The sequence below is a fragment of the Triturus cristatus genome, chromosome 7, assembly GCF_964204655.1.
Source record: "Triturus cristatus chromosome 7, aTriCri1.1, whole genome shotgun sequence".
Classification (NCBI taxonomy): Eukaryota; Metazoa; Chordata; class Amphibia; order Caudata; family Salamandridae; genus Triturus; species Triturus cristatus.
The window spans coordinates 1,612,913,674-1,612,932,855 of record NC_140590.1 but is presented as its reverse complement, the minus strand read 5'-3'; the positions used below and the strand labels follow the sequence as shown (position 1 = coordinate 1,612,932,855).

Genomic DNA, 19,182 nt, shown 5'->3' with positions numbered 1-19,182 from the left:
AGGGTATGTATCCCCTTCTGGCCGAGGGATTACCTAAGGCTACTCCGGGGATACCAAAAGACTTGCCACCCCCATTATTTCCAATAAAAGTACATCCTAAGGGGCATCCTAGAACCGCAGAAGATGTTTTTCTTTCCTCATAGTTAGATGACGCAGCTCCCGAGTATGCTAACCCCGCCCCACATAGACCGTTGGCCGGGGAGGTTCAACGCCAAGATCCTGTACCGTTTCGTTAGTCTTTATTATCGATGTATTACATCATGAAAGACAATTACAATACATAAAAGAAATACATAATTTTTAAAAGTACATAGTTTAAAAAGAAGAACATGAGCAGAATACATAAAAATATTTCAGTACCCTAATGCCTCTTGGTTCTAATAAACCAAACCCAAGCCAAGAATTTGGCAACAGCAATAGCAACATATTCGCTAGGCTCAAATCTCAACATTTCAAGTGCTTCAGACCCTCGTCTGGTGCCCAAAATTTGACATAATGGTTTGAGCCATTTAGCTCGGGGTGCAGCGTAGGCAGGACAAACAAAAAAGATATGTCCGACAGAATCTATACAATCAAAACAACTTTTGCAGGAGTCGCTGGTCATGCCCTTCCATTTTTTGGTGAAAGAGTTGGTCGGAAGTGTGCCTACCCTAAATTGGTGGTATAGTTTCCTGTCACAAGGTCTGGTGATGGTGTCCCAGTAAGCTTCGAGGAGTGGGATTCTTTTTTGGGCTAGGAACCTTCCTGACAAGGACTCTGCAGTAGCTGAGTTAAAATGTTTCTGCTGTACCATTGACCAATAAAGGCTCTTAAAATCTTTCTTAGAGGGAAAGGGGTTATTGGCTGGATCGGACCATAAATTGCCCAACCCCATAGATTCCAGGAGTTGTTTAGTCTGTTTGAACCAGGGAATGTTGCCAGCCCCCAAGATGGATCGCACATCGAGAAAGGCCTTAGCATAAAGGTCCAACTCTGGGACTGTCCATAAACGCCTCCAGAAAGCCAATGGTTTGAACCTTGTAATATCTTCAAACGAGTGACAACCAAGGTCCAACAGGAGGGGTTTGACAGGGGTAGAACAAGGAAGCCCCGTGAGCAATCTGAGAAATTTATATTGCGCCTTAACCAGAAGGGAAAGATCTGCAAAACCCCAAAGTTCAGCGCCGTAAAGGATCGCCGAGTTGATCCTTACATTGAAGATTTTAATGGGGGGACCTATCATTCTCGACTGGGATTGCTTGTGTTCTTTAACTAGGCAACCAGAAAGCTGAGCAAATTTTAGGGATAAAACATCAATTTGCGGCCTCCAATCCAACTTGTTTTCAAAAACTACCCCTAAATAGGTCATAACATTAGTGCGTTCCAACAAGGCTTTGTCCATACAGACATAGCCCTTTATACCTCTCCCTTTATTAAAAACCATATATTTGGTTTTGGACACATTGACAGACAGATCAAAATCAAAGCAGAATTTCGTAAAGACGTTGAGTGCCACCTGTAATCCAGACAGGGTCTGGGAAAGAAGAAGGGTGTCATCGGCAAACATAAGGAGTGGTATTTTAGTACCTCCCAACGTTGGGGCGTCCGTCGATGTGTTAGAATAATACTTAACAACACTATTAATAAACAATAGAAACAAGGTAGGAGCAAGGACGCACCCCTGCCTGACACCCCGATTGACCCTGAACCGGTCAGTAACCTGGCCCTGTTTCCCCCAGCGAACTTGTGCAAAGTTGTTGTCATGGAGCCTAATGATGATATTCAGGAGATCGGGAGGAAGCCCTAGCTCAGCCAATACGCTCCAGAGTTTCGTCCTATTGACTAGGTCAAATGCTGACCGAAGGTCTACAAAGGCAGCATATAAAGTACCGCCACACAGATAGACCGTTTTCCAGACAATTAGTTGGAATTTAAATGCCTGGTCGATGGTGCTGGTACACGGTCTGAAGCCAGCTTGGAGGGGAGAGATGATATCCTCCTGCTCAATCCAAGCCTGAATTCGTGCCAAGATCATTCTAGCGATAATTTTCTGGACCGAGTCAATAAGGCTGATTGGGCGGTAGTTCCCCGGGCATGAGCGATCACCTTTTTTAAAGATGGGGAGGATCTCAGCCCCCCCCCAGGAGTCAGGAATATCGGCCCCTCTGGCTACAGCGTTGGCAAGGTGTGCAATATAAGGCACCCAATTCCCTAAGTCAGATTTAAAAAGATCCGTAGGTACACAGTCCATACCAGGCGCCTTACCACTTGGAATCTTACTTAAGGCCTTTTCAACATCGACACTGTCAAAAGTCAAAGTCGAGTAGAGGGGAAGATCCCTGATTATGGCTGGAGCAAAACCCTCAACCAGTGGGGAAACCGAGAACTGGGATTCAAAATGAGTCACCCAGGCGTCCGGAGGGACATGATTGGTCAGAACCTGACTGTTCTGGGAGTTACCCCACTTGACAATATGCCAGAAGAGGGTTAGATTCCGGTGCTTGCTGGCAGCCAAAAGATTATTCCAGTGATCGTTGTCCCACTCTTGTTTGGCCTGGCTTTAGCCTTATTGTAGATTTTCCTAGCCAGTCTGGTATTAGCTGGATCATTGATAGCAATAGCAGATTTTAAATTGCTAAAAGATTCACGGCACTCTTTGTTATACCAGGATAATGGCTTTAAAGTGGCAGATTTCTTAGCCTTACAAGGCTTAGAGAAAAGAGATTTGAGGCCGGTGAAAAGATGGTCATGAACACGTGTGGTTTTACCAACAACATCCTCGATACTCTGGAGAGACTGTAAATCAACCAGAGCACCGGATACCTTGGAGCTAATCACTGACAATAATTCGACATCGATTGCAACCTTGTCCCAGCGTACGCGCCGTCGATCATTAGTTAAAACGGCTTCCGCGGTCGCTATTTCGGTGGGTTTGGATCTATGTGCTGGGCAAAATAAAAGACTTAAAACCAACGGGTTGTGGTCACTCTCTGGACGGTCTAATACCGCCATATCACTTAGTGTGGACCAGAACTCGATTTTAACAAGGGCATAATCAATTCTGCTGTTACAACGTCGGCCATCTGAGAAAGTCATCTTTCCACCCTTATCGGAGGTGGTCCTCCCATTTGCGGCCCTAAATCCCCGCTCCATACATAATCCCATCCACTGGGTGGCAGACTCAGTCCACCTCTTGATAGGAGGGAGATCAAGAGGGGGAATATTTAAGATCGCATCCACTTCCCCAGTTAGTGGGTCAAGAGTAGAAAGCAGGGGTTCGAAACAACAATTTAGATCGCCCACAATATAGACATTGGTGTAAATATTAATGGTGTCCAGAAACCCATCTAATAATAAAAAGGTGTTAGTACCACGTCCACCAGGGAGGCCTCTGTTATAAACATTTATAATTAAAACTGCGGGATCGTTGTTATGTTGCAAAGAGATAATTAATATGTCGGGGCTGTCAATAGCTAATTCCTTGAGTGAATACCCAAGGGATTGCTTAACCCATATACAGAGCCCGCCGGACGGACGGCCCCTGGTGCCACGAATGGCCCCCTTAAAAAAGTTTACAAACCCAGAAAGATAGATCGGATCCACCGCCCAGGTTTCCTGGAAAACCAGGATGTCGTGGGTGTTTACCCAGCCTACCCATTCTTCAGAAGTTACCCTACTACTAAGGCCCGCAACATTCCACGAGACCAGGGTCAAAGGCATGGAACTAGGTGGCATAGCACATAGTGCTGCGGAGACGGGACCATTAGTGACTGGGGTTGATACAATATTAATGGGCCCCCTAGTCTCACTTTCGGGTAGACGAGAATCAATGAGAGGGGAAAATGAACTAATTGGTTGAGGAGGCGGGGTGCTGGGAAAGAAAGTAACCAAACCAACTTGACCACCCCGAGAGCCACCACTCCCCTTGTGCACTAAGTTAACTGGACCAAGGCAGCCTTCCCACGAAATACTAGAATTTTCCTGATAAGATAACTGTCAATCAACCCCGTCTAATGAATTCAGGGGTGCATAAAAATTTGACAGTGGGAGATGAAAATCCGGCCTTATCAGACGGTGGGAAGTCCTATTAACCCTTTCCCAAGCAAAAGACATGTCACGTATTGTGGCAGAGGGTTTTTGGGGATAAAAGTATGACAAGTCCACTGTGGATATGCCGGTCCCTCTCAAAATATTGGGAAAGGAACAAATATGCCTAACAGCCCTGGGGTCACGGAAGTTAATAATCACACAATCACCCTCCACCTGTTTAACACTACTGCCCAACCAACATACCCTACGAACAGTCATTATTTCAGCCCCTAGACCAGCTGGTAAAGGCCTGTTGGTATTTAACCAGTGTGAGACTTTGTTCTTCAGCTCACTATGACACTCGGACTTTGTCTGAGGGAGCCGAGGAACACCCACCATTATGACAGTGTAAGGCTGGGACTCGGGTGGAAGATTAATAGATGGAAAATTGTGGGGGGAATCAACTTCCTCTAAGTTGGGCTTACTGGTAGAGATAATGTTAGAATTGATGGCAGTGTTGGTGTGGCGATCTGCTTCTCTCGGGACCTCAATATGGGCCTGGGGACGAGGAACATCCACCACCTGGACATTAAGAGCCGGGTTATTAGGTAAAGCTCCATCCAAAGATGTAATGGCCGTGGAAGCAAGCCTAGATTTGTCAGCAATGTCTAAGTTAGAAGAGGTGACATGATCAGTAGGAGACACTGCAATCTTTTCCAGTAAGGACATATTGGCTGATACCATACCCTCTAACTTCCCAAGCGACGTAGCGAGACGAGTAACTCGCTCTAATAGTGGGAGGAGTAGTGATTTAAATAACTTCTCTACAGGCTTGAGAAAGTCGGAGGTAAAAGAGTCTACATTGGGTTGAACAGAGGGAGGGTGCAGGGACTTTGAGCTATCAGATGCCAACTGGGAACTAGCAGGCGTAGTAGGGTTGGGAGCTTCGCAGGTGGTTACAGATTTATGAGGGTTAGGCACTTTAGAGGTTTTAGCACGTTTCCCCTTGGGAGGGGCTCCCGTACGTTTCCTTTTACTCGAAATGTGCCTGGGCTTGTGGACCTGAGTCGTCGCTCCAGTAGATGGCTGGTCGAAGGTGGACTGTTGGATACAAGTGCCATCGATGGTTTGGTTGCCGCTAGTAACTGGGGTACTAATTGACTCATGGAAGTCCACCAGCGGGCAAAAATCAACAGTGACTGGAGGTACATTTGAGGTGTTACCTGACATATTGGAAGGAGGTTGGGGCTGGCTATTGTCAGGCGAAACCGCTCTCATGATGTTGCCAAGGGATGATCTTTTAGCAGATAGTTCCAGGGACAATCTTTTTTCTGTTAATATAATCTCGTGTTCAAGAACACGAGCAGCTCTAGTAATAAAGTTGTCTAGGGTCCCTGTTATTTGACCCCCTATACTGCCCCGGGCCACCTTCCTGCCAGACCTTAAAGAGGTCATGGTTTAGGGAAAGAGCAAACAAACAAGCAAACTCAGAAGGTGGTAAACGGATAAACCTCCAATGGTTACAAGAAATTTAAATTGACTAGAATTGTCCAGAACTCATTTCATTGGTTAAGGGCAAGATATAGGCCACCAATGCTGTAAAACAGTTCACCAGACAGCAAATGCGATTATACTCACTACGCCAGCAAAGTATATAGTTCATATATGGCGTCAGGATTAAGGGAGGTGGCCCGCCCCGACCACGACTGACCTCGAACGGCCTCAAACGGCCCTGTCTTTGCCCAGTCTTAGCCCGGGCTGCGTCCCGCGCTGCGGGAGTAAAATGTTGTTTTAAAGCCTCAGGAGGGCGGGGGGCGGTGCAGCAGGGAGAGCGGACCGGAAGCTCGTCGTCGGTCTGGCAGGGACTTCTGGGAAATGAAGTCCCCGCACGCTCGCAGCCCCGCTGCAGCCACTCGCCTGATGCCGCTATGTCTCCTCAGGACTCCTCCCAAGCGTCAATTACGGTCCTCTCCTCGGGACGGGCGAAGGGGCACCCGCGAAGCGGGTGCGCCGAGTGGTGGTAGGGCGCCAAGTAAATAACAGGTAAGCCAACGGTTGGTAATGCAGACTCCTCCGCTTAGATCCTCAACAAATCGAGCAAAAGATCCTGTACCTATATCCTTACAGCATCAAATCCTGACACAAGTTCCGGCAAGCACGTCCGTTTCCACATCTGTTCCTACAGCTACTTCTATAGCTGTGCCCACACCTATAGTTGCTGTATCGCGTTCTACGAATCCTTTCACGCCCGATACTCCAGACGGGGCTACTGGAGGTGCTACCAATATTTTTTCTACGCCACCCAGAGTAAATAAACTTACCTTTCAAGAGTCAGCACATCCACGTACCCCCAAACTCATAAATGCCCGCACGCTTAAGGAACTTCTAGTAGATTGTAGATATGACCCTGTGCCCGGCAAAGAGGACGAAATGATCATGGCATCATTACGTATCAGACGAGCCGCGGTGTATTTAGGGAAGTTACCAGGAATGACTATGCATCTAGATAATATATATCATTATGTCCAAACAGGGCGAGACTCTGAATGTATTAACAGAGCTATGGAATACCAGAAAGTGGAGATACAGGGGAAACTGTTACGTTTCCTCATAAATTGCGTAATCAGAAATCAAGACCGACCGGGGGTAGATCCGAAAATAATGCAAACTCTTACCAGATGGAGCCAGAATATATCAGAAGGGAGACATGATAGGCAAAAATGTATAATAGCCATGTGCAGAAAGATCCGAAAAGAAATAGAACGCCTACACGAAGAAAGATTAGCGGTAGACCAGTTTGAACAAAATGAGGAGGAGGAAGGATCAGGACTGTCCACAGGACAGTCAGAAACCATAGCCTATGTAGGTAGAGGAAGATCTTGTAATAGTACTAGATACTTTACTGACCCGATACGTCCGATATGTCCAGATAATAACAGGAATTTCCAAGCACCTATAATAAATATGAGGTCCCCCGAGCATTCGTTCCAAGCCGCTGACAAATTACTGCGAGAACGAAGGGGTTATCATTTACTCGATTCTATGGATGAACAAGAATTAGCCAGGTCAGCCGTTCATTGGGTTGACAGTCCCGGAAAATATGGTGATGATACAGTAGCGCACACATTTTTGAACCTCACCCCAGATGAACAGCGTTTAGCTGGGATTTATATGATTCAACAACTTCTTATACTATATAAAAGCCAACATTCAGATCCTGGTCCCTTACCTGATATATTGACCGAATTACTCACGAATAGATGGAAAGGTTCAGGTACTAAGTTAATTAAGGAAATACTAGAATCTAGAAAACAGTACATTCTTTTTGTATGTCCAGAACATGATTCACTGCCCATCAAGGAAAGACCGATGTATTACATGGACAGACAGAATCCCTTACGAGAAGTGCACCCAATAAAGGGCGAGGACAATCAGTTTAAACGTGTATATGTATATACGCCCATATCGAAAATAGAATTGTTAGAAATGAAGAAAGTGGTACCCAGTCATGACAAAGACCCAGCGGGTTTCCACCGAGAAATTAAAGACATGTTACTCATGGGAGAGTATACCTATCCCGACATTATGACAATATTAAAGGTATTAATGCCTGCTGGCATTTATGAAAAACTCAAGGAAAAAGAGTGGGAGGTAGGAGACCAAAAGATAGATTGGACAGCATTAGAAAATGAAGAAAAGGCCCGAGGTCCAGGTTCGGGGCTTGGGGACAAAACTAAAGCACTGCCATGTTTACTAGTGCAGGTACTGCCACGTTTATTAACCACGAAAAAGGAAGACTGGGGTGCAATCTCAGCCTGTAAACAAAAGCAAGATGAAGACACTAGTGATTTCTATGCCCGATTCGAAAAATGTTTTGGTATAAATAGTGGTATAAAAGCAAGTAGCGAGTCATACCCACATCTGTTTGTGACAAAATTAGTTGAAAATTCCTTGCCCCAAGTGAAGAATAGAGTATTAAAATTCGAGAGTACCTGGCAAGGTAATACGCCATCACAAATGCAACAAATGTTACAGTACCATTACAATAGAATTAGAGAAGAACATGAACAAAGACGCATGAAAGACACGAAAATGAAAATGCTAGTCTCCCAGACAGTTCCAACTGAAGGACATAAAAAGGGTACGACACATTCTGGTGATTCAGCAGGACCTATAAAAGGGACATGTAACTATTGTAAACAGCCAGGACATTACATACATGACTGCCCAGTCCTGAAGCGTAATATCGCCACAGGCATTACAAAAGAAAGACCACGGCCACCTAGACAGGATCAGAATGAACAAGGAGCACCGCAGCATGCACAGGCCATGCCGGCCCCACAACAGTCTATACAGTTCGTGCCAGCCGCACCAGCGTTGCCTGCTGCTGCCACACAAACCACGACACGACAGCTGTACCAGACAGCACAGTATGACTATCCTGATTATCAACGATATGCATGAACCAGCCTAGAGAGGGAAGTTGACTTACCCCTTATCGAGGTCCCTGTAGACCAAGAAGGACCTTATGTACATAGTGAATTATTAGGCCAAGATAGAAAATTTTTACTAGATACAGGGGCAAGTCGAACAACTATAAAATGTAGTGAAGTTCCAGGGGCACCCCTCTCAGGCTCACAGAATATTTCCCTTGGTTTTTCAGGAAAACCTATTGTTAATGAAGTATCACAGCCTCTTCCACTTACGATAGGACCCTTGACCAGAACTACAGATTTATTGCTTACTAAATCATGTCCAGAAAACTTGTTGGGTATAAAAACACTGAAAGCTCTAGGAGCTATAATATGTTGTTCTCCGGAAGGAGTAAGATTGTTTTTACGTGATTTCAAAGGTCATTATGTGTCTCGAGATATGGATTCCCGACTGCAGACTTTACCCACACATTTATGGGCACAAGGCCCTACAGATGTTGGTTGCATGAACATTACACCCTATCGAGTCACACTAAAGGCAGGAGTGGTACTACCACGAATGCGACAATACAAGTTACCCCCAGATGCTGTAATGGCTTTACTGCAAATCATTGACGAGCTTATTGGCCAAGGAGTGGTTGTGGAGACCGACTCCAATGTATGTAATTCACCGATAATTCCGATTCTTAAACGAACTGATCCAAAGGCTCCCCCAGTATATCGATTGGTTATTGATCTGCGCGAATTAAATAAATGTATTGTACCACAATACCCCGTAGTTCCAGACATCTCTTCATTACTGACAGCTATTGATTCCGAAGCAACGTTCTTTACTGTAATTGATCTCAAGAATGCCTTTTTCAGCGTCCCAATAGATCCAGAAAGCCAATATTTGTTCGGATTTAGTTTAAATGGACGTAGCTTTAAATTCACACGCGCACCTCAAGGATTTACAGAAAGCCCCAGCATCTATAGCCAAGCATTGAAACGAGAACTTGACAGTATACACATGCCAGTCAACACTGCTCTGCTTCAATATGTCGATGATCTGCTGATCACCGCCCGAAGCGAACCTGAATGTGAAAAAGCATCACTGACGGTTTTACAATTTCTAGCCGAAAAGGGGCACAAGGTGTCCCCTTCTAAGCTGCAATTCTGTGTCCAGCGAGTTATTTACCTTGGTCACTCGCTGTCCAAGGAGGGAAGGCAGCTTACACCAGATCGCATCCAGCTAATTGCAAATATGCCAATACCCAAGACACAAAAGGAGGTGCGGGCTTTCATAGGCCTCACTTCATATTGTAGGCAGTGGATCCCTCAATATGCATTTCTAGCAAAACCACTCATTCAATTAACAACACAGGAGGCAGCCACATCGACTGTCCTCCCTTGGACTCAGGAACACACACTAGCTTTTGAAAGCTTAAAGAAAGCTCTATGCCAAGCACCTGTTTTAGCAACACCATGTTACAGAAAACATTTTACACTCTTTGTTACAGAACGAGAAGGTACTGCCTTGTCAGTACTCACACAGGAACAAGCAGGATCACACAAACCGTGTGCTTATTTTTCTAGTACATTAGATCCCGTAGCTCAGGCTCTGCCTGCGTGCCTGAAATCAGTGGCAGCGACAGCTTTAGCAATCAGACAAAGCGATGCCATAGTGTTAGGACATCCATTGACAGTCCAAGTGCCACATGCAGTAGAGGTTCTTGTGAATCGAACGCAAACACAACACTTGACTATAGCGCGACTTACAGGTTACGAATTAACATTGTTTCAGCCACATATAGAAATCAGACGTTGTAACACATTGAATCCTGCCACACTTTTACCTGTAAATGGAACAGACCCACTAGCTCATGATTGTATTGATGTTATTACAATAACGACGAAACCCAGACAAGACCTGACAGATGTCCCAGTGTCAGATCCAGACTTGACGTTGTATGTAGATGGTTCATGTATGAGAACAAGTACAGGAGAGTTAGTGGCCGCTTACGCAGTCACAACAGACACTGAAATTATCGAAACCAAGTGTATAAATACCTTGTCCGCTCAAGCAGCAGAGCTCGTCGCTCTGACACAAGCCTGTATTCAAGCCACAAATAAAAGAGTCAACATATACACTGATTCACGTTATGCATTCGGAGTTGTACATGACTTCGGCGTGCTGTGGCGAGAGAGAGGTTATTTAACTTCTCACGGTGCCCACATTCAGCACGGACCCCTCATTCATGCCTTATTGGATGCAATACATTTACCCATTGCAATATCGATTATGAAATGCAAAGCTCATACGAAAATTACTGATATCATTTCTCAAGGCAATGATCTAGCTGACAGAACAGCTAAACAGACTGCTCAAACTCAAACATCCGACATGACAAAGACAATAGTCCAGACACCAACACATTGCATGATGGTTAAGGATCCCGCTCTTGATGTAATTGACATACAGACACATGCTACTCCAGACGAAATAAGGAAATGGACTGAATTAGGAGGGATCCAAACGGATCAAGGATGGATGACGAAGGAAAAATCTGTGTGGTTCCTTCCTGATTCAATGGTCCAAGTCATTATTAACACTGTCCATAGTCCAGCGCATCTAGGAGAGAAAGCTATGCTAGACAGCATTCAACATATTTGGTTCAACAAGCATTTACGAGCAGCAGCGAAACAAAAAGTTCGTACCTGTATGATCTGTTGTCAGTTCAACCCAGGAAAAAGCATTCCCGTAGAGCAGGGTGGATTTCAGCCTCCTGACCACCCTTTTGAAATTCTCCAGATGGATTATATCCAGATGGAACGATGTCGAGGATTCAAATATGTTCTCGTAGTTGTCTGTGCTCTTTCCCGTTGGACAGAGGCGTACCCGGTTTTAGATTACACTGCCCCGACTACTGCCAAACAGTTAGTTCGAGAATTCTTCCCACGATACGGTTTACCACGTGCTGTCTACTCGGATAACGGCCAGCCGTTCTCATCCGAACTAATGAAACACGTTTCACTTTTGTTAGGTTATCAGTGGAAATTCCACTGTGTCCGACACCCCGAGGCAGCAGGTCTCGTGGAAAGACATAATCAAACTTTGAAAATCAGATTGTCCAAAATATGCAGGGAAAAAGGTGTCGACTGGGTAGTAGCATTACCAGTTGCACTCTTTTACATGAGAATGGTAGCACACTCTCGAACAGGGCTATCCCCGTATGAGGTGATCTTTGGCAGACCACCAAATATGTGGGGGACGCCTATACCACGTAAAATAACTGATATTGACTGTAATATGCTGACAGATTATTTGGCTTCCTTGATGTCTGCACTACAATCTTGTCGTTCACAGGTAGCTGCAGCTTTTCCTGACAACACTGAGGTGAAACCCCATGACGTAATTCCGGGGGATCTCGTTTTAGTAAGGAACTTTGATCGAAAGACTCAGCTGGATCCTAGGTGGAGGTCGCCTCAACTGGTCTTACTCACCACAAGGACAGCCGTGAAGATCGAAGGCAGAAAAGGCTGGGTACATTCAAGTCATATCAAGAAATTTTATGGACTACCATCAGATATAAAAACTACACCTCGTGTGTCTTCACCCATTGACTCAAAACTTCCTTTGGTTGACTCAGGTAGTCACGAACATTATAAACTAAAACTTCGATCTAATCAGTCAGGAAATTTGATTGTTTAAGTCCTCTCCAAGGTGAAGCGGTTGAATTTGTCCTCTGACATGTATCCCTTAGATCTGAATAGAGAAAAAACCCGAAAAATGTTGAAACGACATACATACTGTAAATCACTGCGTAGTCATTGCACAGTGACGTTATTGATTTTGTTTTTCCTAAGTCTTTTAATAATTACTGCAAGTATATTGTTGCACATATGTTCTCCTATTTCTAGACATGTTTATAATATTACTGCTGAACATTCTTTTAGCGAATTACCTCCGCATGAATTGTCATACAGATTTGCGCTGCGCAATAACACCTTTATTAGTATGTTACATCATTCCCATCAGGTTAGCAATGCTACAAATTGTTGGATATGTGGCCGACTCCCTCCCTATCAGAACTATAAAGGAATTCTACCTCTTTTTCCATACCCGTTCACACACAACGGCTCCTGTGGAGCATGGTTTAGTTTACTTAATTCCCAAGATTCGAACTCTGCAGTTTATCAAGACGATGGGGTATGGGGAAATCTGAACTTAGTTTTACTTAAAGTCTGCCACCCCAACAAGGAGGGACTTCCCAAAAGAACAGGAACTGATCTAGAAAATGAAGTATATGGATTAGGTAATTTTACGCTTAATCTCCTGATCTTGAATGTCGAATCCAAAGCTAATCCAAGTTTGCCCGCCATGTCAGTATTTCCAGTAAAAGGTGAATTATGTGTGAGAAAGAATGGTTCCATACATATGGGCCATAGTAGATGAACCACTGTAATAGAATTCAGTGATCAAGGCAAGTCGACATTTAGAGCTTCCCGCCATTCCTATTTTATATGTGGTCAGACGGCATATGTACGTTTGCCTCTAGATTGGGATGGTACCTGCTACATTGGATTCCTTTTGCCACCTGTTTTTCTAGCTCCTCCTGATTATCACAGAAATACTCATTTAGTACACAATAGAGAAAGGAGAGCTCTCCCAATAGTCGATTACACTGAAACAGCATGGGAAAAATACACAGATTTCAATAAAGGTCTCTTTCCCTATATAGGTACCGTTACTAATAGTAAGCTGATACGTAGATTGACTAGAACCCTTGAAGCAGTAGTGAACGAAACTATTTCCGCCTTAGGCAATTTAACAGAAGAGCAGTCTGCTATGCGGATTGTTGTGCTTCAAAATCGTCTTGTCCTTGACGTCATCCTGGCCGATAGGGGCGGAGCTTGTAGGGTCATCGGATCAAGCTGTTGCATTTTCATACCAGAAAATTCGCCATCTGTATATAAAGCTATAACGCGCCTTCATAAGATTGTGAGCCAGATACACCAGAATCCAGGCACCTGGACTTGGTCCGGTTGGTTTTGGAGCGTGTTATCAGCCTGGGGATGGAGAGTTCTATCCTTCCTAGGTATTGGCCTTCTCATACTATTCAGTTGCTGTCTATGCCTGCAATGTGGACCAGCGATTTGTGGTCTGTGTGCCACATCGTGTATTCCACATCAAGATTTTCATTCAAGATCCCGGAAGAAGAAAGAAGAACAAATGATGCTATATGAACAGATTAATGGATTAATGAAGATTGATATCTCTTGACGGGCAAGTAGGGGACAAGGAGGGAATGTGGAAATATGGATTTTTCTGGTCAGTTATGTCCCCTATCTTGGACCCCAACGGTTCTATGTGCATGTTACAAGCACATGTATGATCCCTCCAGTTCCAGTTATGAAGACGCAAATACATGTGCGTCCATCGTTAACATGTCCTCTTTCAGATCCGCCATGAATGGGCCGGATATTCCATTCCTAAGTACGAAAGGCCACCGCCTTTATATGGTTCACTTATGCCATTTTACAGTCCAGGCAAGTAGGCCCTGATTCTGTCATCAAGCTTTTCTTGCTTTCTGTCTCTGAAGCTCCAGTCCGAGCCTGCATCTGTGACCATGAACTTTGTCTCATCCTCTGCGCGGCTCACGATGCCTGACATCAGCTTGCTGCCTGCCAAGAACTGTATTTCACCTTCGGAAATTATCTGCTCCGCTCCCTGCCCAATGCATTCCTGTCTAGTAGCTTAAGTAAACATTCTGCCAGCTACCGAGCAAAGGCCCGGCTTCTCTGTCTTTATGTAAGTAATTCATAGCCCTGTTACTATGGAAGATTCCTGCCCTCGCATCTAGTGTAGACACTTAGACGCCTGTACACGCACTAACAGTCGGTATAGTCAGTATAGAATAAGATTCTACTCCAAGAAGGCCTCTCTTTTGGATAACATAGTTCTTTAAACATAGGATGTTAGATATGATTTGGGATTAGGTTGACTTGACCCTCTAGACATCTGTCGCCATATGTAGAGCTAAATGTCAAGTCCCCTTCACCCCCTAGCTGCACGTCAATCACACGTCATACTGCTGCGCGCGCATCTCTGCCAAGTATTTCTGCTGACATTGCGAAATTCTTTCATGGAACCACCCCATTATGACATCATGCCTGATGACGTTCCTTTGTTACGCCCAATCACGCCCATTTTCATTACGTACGAATAATGTTATCTTCCTTATCAATTGTTACGCCTTTCGCATTTGCTTCACTGTAATGCCTATTGTATAAAAGTTATTAATTATCAATAATGTATGTACTTCACTTCCTGAGCCTCCGTGGTGATGGAACCTGGAGTCCACGATTTCGAAATCGTTTATTGGAATAAAGCCCGTTCTTAACCTCTAATACCACGGATTCTGCCTCTTATTTATTGAGCTATTTTTATTATGTTCTGTATCAAATTAAGTCCCGGTAATTAAATTATTTACCACAGTTCAGTTACCAAGTTTTGATCATACATCTTTAAACTAAATCTGAATGTTAATAGGACTAATCATTGCTTACAGAACTCGTAGTGAACAGTACTTAAGATGGTGACTCTAGCTCATTATTGAAAGGTTCAGAGAAACAAACATGATATTCAGGGCATCTAAGACAGAAATGAGCAGTGACTGCCTTTGTACAGGATAGCTTGGAGTTGGATACTGAAATTGGTGTTTGGGAATAGTGGTAGCCGCAGTACAGAAAATATTATTAGTGTGCTTCCATGTTTACCATAACCTCTCTTGTTCTGCAGTTGTTGCCATGTTAGGGATGCTCTCGCCATCCAGCCGAGGAGCTTTGATGACCACTGCCTGTTTCCTCTTTATGTTTATGGGGTAAGTATCTCTTAACCAGTGTGGATATTTCAAACATTTTTGATCGTCCTTATGGTCTTTGCTTATGTGTGTAGATGCATGTTCTTACTACCCAGCAAGGTTTTTATCCATCTGTTGACTGCTTCTGTGCTATAATCTGCTTGCATTGTTTTCTTCTGGTTTAATGTATCTAATCTTCCATTTGATTCCTTTTCACCTAATATTACCTTTCCTATGTGATCTTTGTTTGCTTCTGCTATTCATTTGAGGACATCTCCTATGCTTTCTTCTGTTTTCTTTCCTTTGTCCTGACCATTCCAAAGACAAATTATTTGTGCTTTCATTCTTCCACTCACCTTGTATGTTCTTCCTTAGGGTGTTTGGGGGGTTTTCTGCTGGTCGCTTGTATCGGACATTGAAAGGCCACCGATGGAGGAAAGGAGCTTTTTGTGTAAGTGTCTTCATCTCCAAGTGTGTAAGAGTAGTGCAGGAAGGTTACTGTACTTCACCAAACTAGGACATGGGGGGGATGGCCGGTTAGGATTCAAGGGAGGGTCCTTGACGTGCCTAAAAAGAAATGTAAATGGCTTTTAACTATTTGCGCTTCTACTTCTGTGCACAAAGCAATGTTCCATCTGCTTAAAGTAGTCTGCCATCGCAGAGATTTCCATTCTTTGTTCATATAAATGAAGTAGTTGTGAATCGTTTGCTTCAGTGTTGACATCACATTTCAGTAATGCCTGTTACTCAATACTTACCCTTGTATGACAAAGTTGGCACATTGCACACACTGCGGCGAGAGTGCTCTACTATTCATTCATTTCGTGCGGAGGGGTTGTTCTGGGGGTACTGGACCTGTTTGTGGTACTCTCAAAGATGGAAAGCTCTTAGTGTGAGCAAATGTTCAATGTTGGACTTTGTAGATCTTGTTCTCTTGGAACAGGTAGAAAGCCTAACGTTTTGGAGGCCTGTAATACAATAACTTTGACCATTATTATGTTATGCACATTTTTTCCCTGTCTGCAGTATTGGCTCATCATGAAGTGGGTACTGGGGAGGATTAAGTCGGTGCACACAATGCTGTGCATTTGGCAATGAAGCATCTGGGGAGTTCGAGTTTGAGGTTACTCATGACTATTTAGTGTCTCCTTCTTTTTCTTTCAGACTGCCATGCTGTACCCAGGGGTTGTGTTTGGAATCTGTTTTATCCTTAACTGCTTTATCTGGGGAAAGCATTCTTCTGGAGCGGTAAGTACTCATTGGGGACACAGGGAACCTGTAAAATTGTTGCAAGGCATCCTTAATGCAAAGATATGGCGCGTTCCCTCAAAATCTTTACTGGATGAACGCTATAGTCCGCACTCTTGAGTGGGCATTAAATGACATTGCCCTGAAAGTAGCCATGGATGTAGTAAGATGGCATACAGAAAGATAGCATTGGTCCTGAATACAGGTGAATGTCTAGAATCCTGCATTAGTCCAAGCTTTACACTAAATACAACAGAAGTGCTCCATATTACAGACTATATGAATAGGGAAGGTAGGGATCGTGCTCTGATAGAAACTTTATACACTGGGAGGTAACGGGTGTCATGGACCACTAACACAAACAGGACACTGAGGGCCTCATTTGGATGTCGGGCGAACTGCCACCATCCGCCCGACATCCAGGGGATCAGTCCGACCACCGGATTTCAATACAAGCAGTCGGAGCGATTTGGGCGAGGGGGAAAGACCGCCTCCGCCGGCTCAAGGAGCCCGTCAGGGCAGCAGTTGTAGCCTAATCCCTAGAATGGATGCGTTGCCTGCGGAGGCACTGCCATAGGGATTAGGATGTCCCTTTCCCTCAGCCTTTACATGGCGGTCCTGTCACCATGTAAAGGCAGACGGAAATGGACTTTGGGGGCCCCTAGCAGGGCCACTGTCCCCCTTAGGCCTCTGCTATGGGGCCATGAGGGCACATGTGGTGCCCCCAGTGGCGGCCGCTCCATTAGGGTGTTGGAGCTCCGCCCCACTGCTTTCTCACAGTGCGAGAAGCAGAAAATAAAATAAAAAGCAGTCATGCCCACTCTACATTTTCTCTATGTAGGCTGCATGCAGCCTATATAGAGAAAATGGCCTCCCAACTAGTGCCCAGCTGGGTGCCGTCCGGGACTCCGCACCAATCACAACGCTGCCATTGCAGCATTGTGATTGGCTTACAGGAGGGGGAGGGAGCTGCAGCATGCCTGTTCCGAACGCACAGGAGCAGAGGCGGCGTGCACCAGGTCAGGTAGGCGGCAGCAGCAGCAGCAGCCCGAGGAAAGTAAGAATAAAAGTGAAAAACGACCCATCAATTATAGGTTTCGCAGGTAGAATCACGTAATTTCCGTGTGATATTGTAATGCTAGAAGTGACGCATGGCCTCTTGGTTCGTTCTGTATTTGTTATTCTGAGGACGAATAACCTTCTACTTTACACCTAGGCGAATTGCAATCGAAAAACACAATAGTGAGACAAAGTATGTTGCAGAGGATGAAATAGTGTCCTGCAAGCCATTACTGGTGACTAGATATAGTACAGCGCTTCAACTCCTCATCAGAGGTAGTTAGCGCTATATTGGCGCTCCGCGAAAGGCTCCGCTTTCTCCAACCAAATTTTTTTAAATGGGCCAGACCACTTATTTGGCACCACAAATTCTTAATGCTGCAGTTTAAAGTAAAGGAGGTTTATGGGCAACTTTGTAAAGAAACTCCTCAAACGTTCCCTTACTTCAGGGCCCAGCATTGTACTTGGGTACACAAACTCTCTGCAGCAGCATGTGCCTGTGAGAGAACAAATGGTATGTTGCTCTCTTGGGGCTTAATGTGACTCCGTGTGCTGACTCCCCTCCCCACACAAACGTACACTCCTTTCCCCAGCCCTCAATGCCTGTACATTTTTCAGCAGATATATCTCCGAAATGCTGTTACGACTCCAGTCGGTCACATGTCACAGGCAGTCTCCACTCTTGAAGGCTGGCATAACTGGAGAGAGGCTTGCCAGTCACATCAGCCAGGACCATATAAAAAACGTACCTCTCGAAGGTAGTGCTTAATTTGTAAAAACATAATAACTGCCACTGCCCTGGAAACCACCGGATCAAATTAAGCACTGCTCAAAGGCCAATGTGATTGCTGGACAGTTAGTTTCGCCTCTTGAAGGTTGACTGGAGCGAGGCTAGTCAGTCACAGTCTGTTTGACCTCTGAGAGGCCGTATGACTTGAACTGCGTCACTCGCCATGTCAGGCCCTGGGGTCACCCCGAGAGTTCAGTGTTTATACAGCAAAGCCAGTCAGTTGCAAGTCAGACACGCCTCTGAGAAGCCAGTTTGATTGGTGTAGAGTCAGTCAGTCACATGCTGGACTCCCTCTGAAAGGATACGATGACTAAGTAGTCAGTCACAAGTCAGGTTTGACACTAAAAGGCGTGACTAGAGCATTGACAGGCTTTGAGGCTCTGCTCATCTGTGTTTAAAAATGTCAACCTTCCTTTACAGTGTGGCAGCTTTTATTTATCGCTTGTCTTCCTTTTTCTATTGCACTGTAAGCAGCAGGAAAAAGTGGCTGCTTGGCAGATCCCGTACAGTAGTTTGAGGGCAGCCTGTTATTTAATGTCTCCAGAAAGATGGGACACCACGTCAGTTTTTTCGGGAGGTAGCGAGCTCTTTTCCATATCTCTCACGTGAGGCTTAGCCTCTGTATTTAGTGGAAAAGGAATTGACACTTCAGGAGGCACTGCATACTAGTGTTTCATTTGTGTTTAAACGTGTCATTCAAAGAGGCGTACGTGTAAATGTAGCGTGTATCGTGCCCAGGCTGGCCTCTGGCACACAAGGCAGGACTCTGGAGTATTAATCAAAGGCTGTGGCTACTGTGCTA

At 44.8% G+C, this 19,182-nt stretch overlaps 1 protein-coding gene across 1 annotated transcript in view; it reads left to right on the top strand.

Moving 5' to 3' along the window:
• TM9SF4 (transmembrane 9 superfamily member 4) overlaps positions 1 to 19,182 on the top strand; it is a 137,879-nt gene that overhangs the window by 102,248 nt on the left and 16,449 nt on the right. The window contains exons 11-13 of the mRNA XM_085619499.1: positions 15,223 to 15,304; positions 15,659 to 15,734; positions 16,448 to 16,531. Of these exons, the coding sequence (XP_085475625.1) occupies positions 15,223 to 15,304; positions 15,659 to 15,734; positions 16,448 to 16,531 (242 nt within the window). The remainder of the gene's footprint in view (positions 1 to 15,222; positions 15,305 to 15,658; positions 15,735 to 16,447; positions 16,532 to 19,182) is intronic.